Below are 12,949 nucleotides of genomic sequence, written 5' to 3' on the forward strand. Positions count from 1 at the left end.
GGAGTTTAGAATGAATACACGGATGTAAATACAGAAAAGACCAAAATAGCCTTACTTTAAGAAATATTAGGTAAACGGATGTATTATTTAGATAATTGGATACATATTTTATTAATCATAATTCTTATAGTATATCAAGAAAATCAGTATCAGGCATGTTTATAGATGCTGTTATGACTGGTTGATTACCGTCTTTTTTTATAACAAACACTCTTATTAAGTTGTTTTTGTCACTGTTATCACCTTTTATTGGTTCATTTATTTCTAATACTTTTGTTTCCATTTTATAAGACCGCATTGTATATTAAAAAAACTCATGATTTAATTTACGCCATATTCACTGTAAATAGTTATAAGGAATTATGTAGAACCGAACTTTTAGATATTATATAAACAGAAAGACATAATTCAACTCCTCCACACAATTTCTTTTGTATTAATAGTTTTTTATATATCAATAAATTAAATAAATCGTGATTTTTCCAAAACGAATTTAACNCTAAAATTTTATTAAAAAAGAGTCTTACCTTAATAACATAAGATGAAAGTTTGTACAGTGAAGTTTTGCAATGGAGTATTGCTGATAATCCCAATAATGGCTTCTCATTACTCATATTCTCAACATTTAAAATAAGTGTAAATGTGGGACCCAAACCAGTTACCTAATAAATATTAATACTAAGGTTACTTTTTAAAGCAAACACAAACCTTATTGGTTATTGTTAGTTAAAAGTAGCTTAAAATATCCGAAAAGATGTGTATTTATGTACTTATCAATAAAAATGTAAACACATACACGAGCTGATAATTTAACTAATTCTTTTTCGTTCCCTGCTGCATTTTCATCTGGTTTTAAATGTACCATTGCCCGTGCTGCTGTGAGACGCATTTTTATGAGGTCTTGTTGAAATCGTTGATGAATATCTGTAATTAAGTACCTAATTAGTTACCTTGACTGTACTCTAAAATTGTTTTTTCAATTTAAATCACTTTCGGGAAAATAAAATTGCTAAAGCTATTGCGTATGACTAGAGAAAACGAAAAAAAAAAAAGAAAATTGTATTGAAATTAGGAGAGCGTAAAAATATCTATTGATTGGACTTAATGAGAACAGGAAAGATCTACAATAACAACGAAAGGACTTAACCGGCGATCGGCTAAAATAAGGACTCAAACAGAAAACCAAACTGCCTAGTTTTTATAAAAAATAAAATATGTACCTAATAGTTCCTTAACCGAGACTATTAATACATTTTATATTCAAGTAAAGTACTGAAAAAATCTCGCAAAAATTAGTTGGTTTGAAAAACTTACCACAAGCGTTTTGCTTCTCTCTCATAACTTGTTCCACAAACAGTTTACTCCTTTTTGGTAGAGGTAAGGGCCGATTTTCGACAACGGGTCCAGACGTTTCTTGACTTTCAAGATTAAAATTCGCCGTACGTTTCAAAATTTTGAAATTAAGAGCACCAGCTAGTAAGTTAAAAACAAATTTATAATTGTTACAAAAATACTTTCATCTAAAATTTAACTTACAGTTTAGTCTCAATATTTTAAATTTTTCGTTTTAATTAATTTACAAAACAAGAAATTAAATTATAAACCACCCCCTAAAGAAGCACAGTAGAAAATTTTGTCAATAGAAAAAATACTGTTTACCTATAGTAATTATAATCAAGACGTGTTCTTCTTGACCCATTTGACCAAACAAAAGTGCTGAAGGGGTATCGGGAGCTGAAATGCAATCAACGATATGTCTACCTTGAAATAAATGAATCGCACCATTTCTCATACCCACCCCCACCAAATAAGTATTTGACGATTTCAATGACAATAAACATAAACACGTTATCTCATGTATTGTTTTTACTGTCCACATTTTATTTCCCTAAAACAAAGCAGGTAACTTTAAATGAATATGAAATCGTTGTGTTTATTATTTATACCAATTTTTTTTAAATATTTTATAAATTGAAAATTTTATTTGTATTATTTAATTCTCTCATTAATTAATAAGGTTTTCGCTAAGGGTACAGCGCACCAAGAAAGTAAAAATAGTAATAAATTTATAAAATAAAAATGATGTTTTAAAAAAGCACAAAATAATTGATTTTTAATTACATACGTAATTTATTGAACTAAATTTAAAAAAATACTTTTTCCAAGGATAATTATTTATATTTAGGGGTCGTTCATAAAATACCTACGTTAGCAACTAAGGGACAGGGAGGGGTACTGCTTAGCGTGACGAGATATGACAAAGAGGGAGGGGGTATCTAAGGAAATGTGACGTTCGCAGCTTATCAATTTTATTTCAATGTTTTTCTCAACTTGGCAGTTCTAAAAATTTTTCTTTACAACACAAAATCAATCCCATTGCCATTTTTAATCACATGAAATCGTTTGTAGGGGTGGAGACTACCTTTTAAGACGTAATATTTGTTAGGGGGCCGCTGAAAGTGTAGGGAGGGAGGGGTCCAAAAACGTGAAATTCTATGGTTTGTGCTTGAAAATATGCTACCAGGGCTTAGGAACTGCTTGAAGCATTTTCAAAATGTTCAGGGATTTGAATCAAAAAAGATATTTACTATATTAAATAATTCAAAATCCTTACATTTTAAAATGCTATTGGGACTTCAAGGACTAAAGCACTTCAAGCAAAGGTTTTGGGCTTAGGGCTTGAAGCTCTTTTAGTGAGGGCTCTGCCCAGACCTGTTCATAGATCTTTTCTAGACCAATCTAATGCATACGAAAAGCAATGTTATTTTTATAATTTCAAAACTATAATAAAGTTAAGTCCAACTGGTTTTACCTTTTTTGAATAACAGGACAAATTCTTCCCTGCTGTAGCAACAACCAGCGATTTGTCAACCGACAAGTGTACAGCATCAATAATAGCATTTGCTGTACGAAATAAGATTTTTCCTTCGGTCCATCCATTTCTAATAACACACACGTGGTTTTCTCGACATATTACAAGGATTCTAAATTCCACGTCATACAAGCCAGAAGTTTGCAATATAAAAGGACTTGATTTGATATTTGCGGAAACGGCCTAAAACCACCAATCAAATGCAAATATTATTATAACGAATATACTAAAAACAGTTCAATCTGTTTTAATTAAGTAAATTATCCCCAAAATGAATTTGTTTTTTATTAATTTCATTCGTAAAGCAGTAGAATAAAAAATCTTAATAAACAGATACAAAAAAAATGTGCTTGATATCGACTTTAGCACGGCTCCAGGTTCGGATTTGGATTTAAAGTACATTTTTCACTCTTAAAAATTTCGATATTGAAATGGTCACATCTCGTGATAGATAAATGAAAAGATAATAATATTCGAAGTTATTACACAGAAAAAAAATGGTGCAATCGATTATTGAAATTAGAAATTCAAAAAGCCCATTGTCAATGTACTTAAATGCATCACAAATCAACAGTTAGAGCATCGAATTACTCTCCATTTAAAAATAGTATTCTGTTTTCTGTTTGATTTCTTCCATCTTAACTTCCTCTATTCGTTACCACGATTCCAAAAAGGAGGCTGAAGAAGAAGAGGGACTTCCGCCCTACCCTTCGGTTTTGTCTACTCATCGACTTTAGTAGCTAAAGCGGATAAAACACTCGAACTCTTATTTGCTACTCTTAAAAATATCAAATGGTTCCCTAACCATGTTTGGCTTTAGTAATAAGTTACCTTATGCAAAACAGTGAAAGTTAAAGGATCTAGTATGAAAATATAGCCATTTTCAGTTCCAATAACGGCACAAGATACCGCAATATCATCTTCAGAATTTTTCCTTAGTGTTGTGGAACAAGTAATAGAGGGATGAATTGATGGTTCTTCGCCAGAATATTTATCAATTTCTTCCTTGATATTATTCAAAGGGACCGACAATAACTTTTGAGATCTACAACAGTAACGGGAAAATTAATTCGTATCGGAATAATTTTAAGATAGAATCCACCTTGAAGATAGGGTCGAAAAGGAAACTGACTGCAGTTTTTCTAATAGTATCTTGTAATCTGATTCGTCTGTAACATGTGGTAACCGTTGCCAGACATTCGACTCTGTCGTTGTGAGTGGAAACGAAGGTACGGAAAATTTATAAAAAGGCTTGTTGTTTTTGTAAATTAAGAAGTCAGTATCGCATGACACACCGACCACTGAAAGGGTAAAAAAAAAGTTGAACAGAAACTTTAATCTGGTAGATTAAAACAACATTAAAAAGTAACTGTTAATGTAAGGCTGTAAGACAAATATTGCACTTCGATGGTTCATTATATTATTAAACAATTTTAACCTCAGAGGTCAGAGATGTGATGAATACGATTGTTGTTATGATGTTTCGAAATAGAATCGAAATGCAAAATGCAAAATACAAATGTATTTTATAAATGCTTTTTTATTGCTATTGCACTTGTTGTATTGTTTATTACCTGGTTTTTCTAAATAATTGTCACAGCAAAAAATGAAGTACAAACCTGGTAAATAAGGTTCAGTTAAGTCATTATAAAAGCTGATAAGAGACGATGGTAGAACCGGTAAGGGCTGATTCGCTACAAGACCTGTCCCTCTGTACACTTTCAAATTTGCTTTTAGATCTTGCCCAAAGTCTACATCTACCAATATTAAGCGGTAGTCTCCATCCCCAAAAATGTCCCCCAAAATTAAGTTTCTCGGTAATGTTTTTAAACCTGCGTTTCGTTCCAAATGTGCTTCCAGCCATTTTGAGGTATGGAATTCCATTAAAATTTAAAGAACCTTCACTTTTTATCTCTTTATTTTAAATATTTGCTTTAAAGTTATTTGAACTCGTGTTTCCTATCATTGGTAAAACGTTAACGTGAAAATTTATTTAAGAGAATTGTGTTTGTAACGATTACCACTATTATTATGTTATTAAAATTAAAAACCTTCTGTAGGCACTGTTTCGTATACATTCATAGACACACCATTTCTATAACAACGATTATACAAACAAATACAGGCTCATCGTTTTATTCAAGTTCTGCTTTGTTAATCAATAAACGAAGTAAGGATAACCAAAAGCGATTAGAGAAAATTTCCTACTTAAATCGTACTTAAAAATTCGCTTAGATACGTCTATTATCAAAGACAATCATCATCATAAGGTCGTCAGTCCTAAAACTGGTTGGATACGCACCTCCATTCTTTCCTATCCTGAGGTAATCTTCGCATTTCCCTAACACTAGAACATGCCACAGCCTTAATTATTTGTAAACAGTAATCTAATCTACGTCTACCTCCCGTTTCTGCTTCTAATATGTCTCTGATCAAAGACAATAGATATTTCTAAACTTCAGAGCATTTGTCTCATTCAGATTATAAAGTTGAAGCTCTTTTTACGTTTGTTCATTTATTCACGGAAGATGAAATAAACACCTTGTATATTACAAGTTCTCTCTACGTAAATGGAGAAATATATTTGGGAATATAAATATATACATTAGGTGCAGACCCTTGCAAGTTATTTTTAACGTCTAACAATGAGTTCGTTTGAATGATAACTAACTATATTCAAACATTAAACTTTTATTACACATTATACTTTTTCAAAATTTTATACACTTTTTATCCTTAAATAACAGTAATTTTATAAACATACCGAGGTATAAATTACAGATTTTATTCGTAGTTGGGTCGTTCAGATTTGATACGTTTGTGGTGTTGAATGGAACATCAAAAAGCGATAACTGATGATAAGTATCGCCATTTCATAATTAAAAAATGTTAAATTAGTTTCTATTTATACTTCCCAAGGCTTAAACAGCTAGAACTAATTTAGTTATTGAGGATTTATTTATAATAGTCTTTTTATCCAGAAATGTCACTGTGGATAGAATGTAGTATGTTACAAAAAATCCGTAAACCATAAAGTGGCAATAAACCGATTGTTTTATTAAACGTTATATGATATATGTATAATGTATATTATATATAACTATACAACAAATGTCAATATCAATGTAAAATATCTGACCTATGTAATGGTCGACCTTAAATATTATCATTAAGTCAATATAACGTAAAATTTAAAACCCCAAGTATTCAACTTCACAAAAATATATTGATTAAATAAGGAAACACCCCAGGAGGCGTATTACTAGATACTATGGATGAGGCTTCAAAGTACTTTTTGACTTTACGCTGTAAAAATCACTAATTTTTCAAAATTGAGAAGTTACTGATTTTGTAAATCTCGACGTTTTCAGATCGTGAGAACCTAAATAACTACGGCGAATGCTGTAAATCCCACTAAAATCAGTTCGAGAATATTGTTGGCAAAAAGTTTCAAAAAAAGTTATTTTTTTCTTTTGAATCGACATTCGACTTTTCAGTGAAATCGGATTTGGTACTCAGTTACATTTGCTTGTGCTTTACAAACGTTAACAAATTTCTGCCCAAAAATATATCATATACAGTCATATTAAAAAATAGGCTGGAGGAGCAAATGATAAGGGAAAGGGATCTACGAAGAATGCAGTTTACATATTTACATTTAACTTCACACAAGCCAATTATAGCTTTGCTTACTACAAAATTATGTTGTACTTTTATTTAATGACATTGTATAAATCGGGAACTTTCACTCGATGAACGTGGCTGCTAAATTATTTAGATACCAAAGAAAATTTCACTTCCAGAAGGAAGGGTGGTGAAAAATAGCATGCGCACCAAGAAAGGAAACAAACATGAGGTCTGAGACATTCTTTACTTTCCCTGGCCAGGTGCGTAATATAGTAATATTATCAGGGAATTCAAGGCGTTTTGAGTTTTCTGAGCTTGTAAATATACTTGTGCTTGTACGGAACTGAAGACTGATTTGGGCTAACTTAAAGTCTAAAACGGTGTGGCGCACCCTTTGTAAATATTTTGTCCAAGCACAAAGTTTTCTTCTAGTAAAAATGTTCATGGTTTAAGGATGTTTGGGATATATGTCAAAATGCTACGAGACAAATAAAAATAAGGAAGAACGTTCCTCATTCAATTGTAAAACTCCTGTAAAAATTACAAATCGATTCACTAAACCGTTAAAAAGTTATTCAAATTTTAAAAAATTGTAATTTTACACGTTATTTTATGAAGATTCGTTAACCGAACAGATTAAATTTATTTTTATCGATAGAAAAAAAGCTACCAGAAAACTTTTATAGGTAATAAGTAACTTGAACTCTGGAGAATCACTTTAGCGTAAGGTTATTCAAATTCACTAAATGATTATCGAGGAAAAAATGAAAAATTAGCTGAAAATCTCGTTTTTACTTGATAATATAATGATAATATTTATAATTGTCTGAAATAAATGCAATTTTAAAGTTTTAATTATTATTTAAACATATTAAAAAGTTTTACGCTCATTATTAATAGAGATTGAAACTAAATATTTTTTTGTTTCGAAGTTGAAATCAAGGCATATTCACTGCCAAAAGTCAGTTAAAAATTTTCCATATTATTCGTTATTTCTTATTTTATTCAAAGTTTTTGGTCAAATTCCAAATTTTCTCTCAAATCGTATACTTTTTTTTTAGTATACCTAGATAGTATTTATTTACCTCATCATATGCTGCAAAACCTAATTAATCACGAATTTCTAATTTTATGTTCTCTTGTCTCCGATTGTACCTCTCAAACATCCTTAAAGGTGTTCAAACTAAAATAATACATAATATATGTTGTGGGGGTTTTTCGTAATAGAAAGCTTCCTTATATGGCGAAAATTTAAACTGCAAATTTCTTAAAATTCTTTTCTGTTTCGTATCAACTATTAATTGAAGCAAACATTACTAATATTGTTTAATTGCAAAATAGGTGCTTCAACTGTTCTTTAAATATTCAGACATGGTTCAGACCTGGTCACTTAACTTCGCGAGCTTTCAGTTTTTCTCCATAAATATAGATTTAGCGAGTTTTCCAACGTATAGCTACCTAGTTTATAGTTAATTTATCTATCAAACAGAATCGTGCACAAATTTAATGATAAACAACGGCAACTGCAACATAAAATTTCATAGCCTCCGTATAATAACACGGCTTGATGTGAACATGAAAACTAAGCATTTATTAACCGAAATTACATACCTACGTACCTACAATAAATGAAAGTACGTTATTATAAACATGCTGACAGGCAAAATAACGCATCAAAACAGATACGTGTATTTATTTAAAATAAATGTATCATTGCTCTTCTTTTGTTTGTAATAGTTTTGTAGTTTACTGTTTATCGTTAATTGTTATTATTCTTCAACACAATCAGGAATGGAATTCAAAGAACTCGAGAAACGCACGATATTCATTCTGATCGCCGTTCGGTGCGTCCCCGGTCGTCAACAACGTCGTTAACTCGAATACGAGCGAAAGGCTGCTCAGCTTTAGGTGGCTCGGTGACCCACCAGGAAAAGACTCGACAGTTTGTCGTGGACTCGAGGAATGCGTCCGTTGTTCTTGGATATTAACGCGCGAAACGAGCTGTGTTCAAGTTATTTATTAATAATAAAAAAAAAGGGAATTGTCGTCAACACGTGCTGTTGTGAGTTAAATTATTATTGTGCGACTGACTCACTGCTTGCATACTTAGGGTAATAATGTAAAGTGCTTCGAACTGCAGCAAATGAAACTAACTAGAATATCGTTAGATAAATTAACGATAAGTATTAAAATGCAATCAGAAAGGTGCCGTGTTTGTTTTTATGGATAAGTAAAACTGTTGGACATCACGATTAGGAAAATGTGAGCTATTTTATGGGCGCCCACAATCCTACCTGTTGCTATTAAGGTACGTGATTGTAAATGTTGTTAGTTGTTTATTCACTTTATTCGTTCTCGTGGGAAGGCACTTAATACTTATTATTACGAAATCATTGTTCCAATAGGATTCAAATACCAACTTTTTACTATTTTAATGTCCGTATGTACGGACGTATTTTCTTTATCTAATCGTGGAACGTATTAAACGTGTACCAATTACGGTACCCACTTAAATAACTAAAGTTCTGCCGCTCTACCGAAATTTAAACTTTTAATTCGTACTACACAGATGTCTATCTATTTTTAAATGTATTTAGAGTTTTTGCGTAAGTTATTAAACTCTCTCTAAATTTGGTCAAACCAGGTGCGAATACAGAGCGCCATGGGTGCCCCCCTTCCTTGCACGTTATTTGAACTAATTTCAAATTTTTGAAATCTTCATAAGGATGTCGCTACTTGCTTATAAGAATCGTTATTAACTCATTACTACCTCGTTAATCGATCACATAAATCTTTCACTCAAAATATGATCCCGAAGATTTTTTTGCTTTTATTTAACAATTTTCTAAGATAGATAAACAGAGCATTATTCAAATGTAAATATTTACATATCACATGGATATCAAACTACAATTTTGTCACTTTTTTTGTTTAGAACGAATCTTCTGAGAGGTAGATAAAGTTACACAAAAATTGCCTACCCTTGTAAAGAAACCTTTGTAACCAGCCCTCGAGTTAAATCCGTTTGTAAATATCATGTACCTAGTTTGTTTTGAGATTATTTCGTTAAAAAAGAGGCTAACTTTTGCTTGTAGCCCTAAAAACTCTATTCTTGTAATAGTGTTGAAATACACCGATTTTTACCCTTTGGTACTCTCGAATAACGATTGAATTCCTTACAGAAATAATTTCAGTTCAAGTTTATAGAAAAAGTTGGATAAAAAATATAGCAACCAAATGAATACTAATATCTTCATAATTTTGTCAATTTACCTGGAAAATTATCATTATTTGTGTGTTTTTGATGTACCCAGCAATTGTTTAAGTCTGGTTTTCTTATGCAATATTGACTAGGAACACTTTTGTGTAGAATTTATTTCCTTATAAAATAACCGGTATAAAATTTGTTAGATTTTCCACTAAGTTAGAGCTATTTGGATGAAATTTTCCCAAGATGTATTCGTATCGAAAACCTTAAAATCTTATTTGTTCTAAATATACAAAAACAAAATTAATTTATACGGTTTTTAGCGAATATAATAAGAAATTGTTTGTGGCATTTTCCCCCTTATGTAGGGAAAAGTCCATCAATATATTGATTAAGTAAGTATGCGATGAGAAGCAAAATAAGTGCACGATCTAAGTACGTACTAAACATATTCCTCCTCCTGTAGTATTTTAGGGCTTCTATTAACTAAATAAATACATTTCGAAATGCTACGTTGTCCCTAATAAACACGGATACAGTTAATTTTCCCTAACTTAATACTATCAGTCATGTTCGAGTTAGACAAAATTTGAGTTAGGGAAAATTTCTGCTTTATCTTCAAACTTTTTACTTTTTTTTTTTTGAAGACTTCGGATATATACATAATTTCTAATAATCTTTCGAATCTTTGATGACAATGTCAGACAATATAAGAAATTTGTTAGTGTTACCGTAACATTATGATCGTAACCTAACCGCCTTTTTTGCAGTTTTCCACTGCGAAAATTAATGGTGGCAATAGTCCTAAAAATTCGAGTCATTATTATCGTTGGAGATGATTTTTCCGAAGAAAATTAATGGAAATTCGAATTACAGAGACAATTTAAAATGCCACATCCGCACTCGAATGTCGAGTTAGAGAAAAATTCGACAAAACTAAATGAATGGGTATTTTAATTGAGGAAAAAAATATTCGAGCTAGAAAAGTTTCGAGACGCTTAATTGTATTTTCGTTTTAGTTATGTAATTATAAATCCTAATGCGGTTTGAAATATGCTGTACAAATACAAAAAACTAAAACTTTTTAACTAAAATTACATATGTATGTTTACAAGGTGAGATTAATACCATATGGAAAAAGTGAAGGCCAGATGAAGTGATCCTCGACAGTACGTGTGGTAGTTATAGTTACAGTAGTCAAACTGAATATAAATACATTTTTGTCATAGACGTTATTTATATGTATAATGTGCAATAAATTATTATATTCAGTTGAAAACTGTTTTATGAAATTTCTATAAAAACTGCATGAATGTTTATTAAGAAATTTGAACAAAGAAAATTTCGTCATTAATAATTGTAGGAGTAATAAAGGACTTAAAAAAAGGAACTTCCACATAGTAAACAAGAAATATAATTTGAGGCCAATTACTTTTTTGTTTACCATTAACTTTTTATTTTTTACTTTTGAATGAAGAATATTGACAACTACAATTAATGTTTCGAAGGTTAAACAACCTCTAATAGATTGTATGCTTAATAAGCACGTTTCTGTTGCATCAGCATTAATAAATGATTTATCAATATAAAAGGTAAACATATGAAATCAATTAATTTCGCTTTTTTTTTAATATACAAAATGTTTGTGTATATCCAGCCCCTCCCTATTCTTTACTTCGGTAAAATATTAAATATTAATGTATTAATGTGAATTTATCATAATCATAAGGTCGTCAGTCTAAGACTGGTTGGACATGTACCTCCACTCTTTCCTATCCTGAGCTAAACTTCGCATTTCCCTAAAACTAGAACAGCCCACATCCTTAACTATTTTCGAACAGTAATCTAATCTAGGTCTACCTCTACTCCTCCTAACTCCTGCTTCTGCCTCTAATATGTCTCTAACTAGACCTTTATGCCTAAGAAGGTGTCCTACCAACCTATCTCGCCAATTTTTTATTAACTTCCATAGAGTCCTCTATTCTCCTAATCTTTCTAATACCTCTTCATTTCTAACCTTTTCTACCCACAATATCCTCATCATCCACCTATAACACCACATTTCGAACACTTCTAACCTTTTCTTTTCCGCCGCGCCCACTGTCCATGTTTCGCACCCGTGCAATGCCGTGCTCCAAACATACACCTTTAAAAACCTTTTTCGAATTTCTAAATTAACCGTTCGCGAGCATAGAAGTGACTTCTTTTTATTAAAGGCGACACGACCCTGCGCTATCCTCTGCTTTATATCCCTACTACTCCTTCCATCCTCACTTATCTGACTTCCTAGGTATCTAAAATCAGCCACTTCTTCTAATTTTTCGTCTCCTATCTTTATATTCGCTCTTTTCCTACTTTTTCTTCCCTTGCATACCAGTATTTTAGTTTTACTTTTATTTATTTTCATACAGTACTGATCTGTCAGTACCGCTTCCATTTTATTTAAAGCTAATATGTAAATGTGAATTTACAGTGGATAAAAATTAAATGAATTTTCACATTAATATTTAGTATTACCACTATTAAATGTCAAAGTCATATAAAATTAAAATATTTAAGTTGCGTGAAAATTGCCACAACAGTCATTCAGCTAACGATAAGATCGGATTTTTTTGAAATGTTAGATGATGATGTATTATCGCTTAAAAGCTCAAATAGAAAGTGGAGTATTATAGAAAACGTAAGTTCAACTAAGAAAATTATGTTAGCGGCTTCCAAATTTAATGATGCACTTTTTATTAAAAATTACCGTCGCTAATAAATGATTTTATGGACATTGAAAAAAGTCACCTTTTTCTTATGCAACTTGATCAGTTAGTTTTGGATGTGCAATATTTGAAAGCAGTTCGTTGTTGTGTAATTAAATGAATTTGTATCAAAATTGATAATAGGTTTAACAAATAAAATTCTCTTTTTTTCGTGAAAGAAAGCGGTTACAAACGCTAACAAGGCATAGCAGTTAACAAATTTTGTTTGGCAATATACTTACTAATTTATTTTATTTAATTTTTGATACTACTTTTTAGTAACAATAGCCGCAAAACATCAAAAATTTATTTCATAACTGTACATTGTACGTTCTATGTCGGGAAATTTTCTAATTTGTTTATTATTATTACACCAGCTGCATACAGCAATCATTGTAATTTTTTTATAAAAAAATCTATACATATCAATAACAATGTCGGCTCTTTTATGCACTTTTTCTTGCATAATAAATGTATGCATGTACAATAAAATTA

The 12,949-nt window shown here is 31.0% G+C and overlaps 1 protein-coding gene and 1 long non-coding RNA gene across 2 annotated transcripts; one reads left to right on the top strand and one right to left on the bottom strand.

The window, feature by feature from the left end:
* Positions 1-66: 66 nt before the first annotated feature.
* On the bottom strand, positions 67-5,197 carry LOC108739873 (Bardet-Biedl syndrome 1 protein). The gene is made up of 9 exons (XM_018473960.1): positions 4,492-5,197; positions 3,975-4,173; positions 3,704-3,917; positions 2,813-3,055; positions 1,660-1,888; positions 1,315-1,473; positions 797-924; positions 528-662; positions 67-286 (listed from the first exon to the last, which is right to left on the bottom strand). Exons 1-9 carry the CDS (start codon positions 4,754-4,756, stop codon positions 125-127), a joined length of 1,734 nt encoding a protein of 577 aa, XP_018329462.1. The 5' UTR covers positions 4,757-5,197; the 3' UTR covers positions 67-124.
* Positions 5,198-7,882: 2,685 nt separating this feature from the next.
* LOC108739882 lies at positions 7,883-10,978 on the top strand. Its single transcript, XR_001938240.1, has 2 exons — positions 7,883-8,807; positions 10,478-10,978. It is a non-coding gene; the product is annotated as an uncharacterized LOC108739882 (long non-coding RNA).
* Positions 10,979-12,949: the final 1,971 nt, after the last annotated feature.

This window comes from Agrilus planipennis, unplaced genomic scaffold (assembly GCF_000699045.2).
Source record: "Agrilus planipennis isolate EAB-ADULT unplaced genomic scaffold, Apla_2.0 scaffold248, whole genome shotgun sequence".
In the NCBI taxonomy this organism is placed as follows: domain Eukaryota; kingdom Metazoa; phylum Arthropoda; class Insecta; order Coleoptera; family Buprestidae; genus Agrilus; species Agrilus planipennis.

Excerpts from the sequence above, each read along its gene's own strand:
- LOC108739873 (XM_018473960.1), bottom strand. The coding sequence starts at position 4,756 with ATGGAATTCCATACCTCAAAATGGCTGGAAGCACATTTGGAACGAAAC. Across the intron at positions 4,174-4,491 it reads AACTGAACCTTATTTACCAG|TGGTCGGTGTGTCATGCGAT; the intron begins GTTTGTACTTCA and ends TTACCCTTTCAG. Across the intron at positions 3,918-3,974 it reads TTTTCGACCCTATCTTCAAG|ATCTCAAAAGTTATTGTCGG; the intron begins GTGGATTCTATC and ends TTACTGTTGTAG.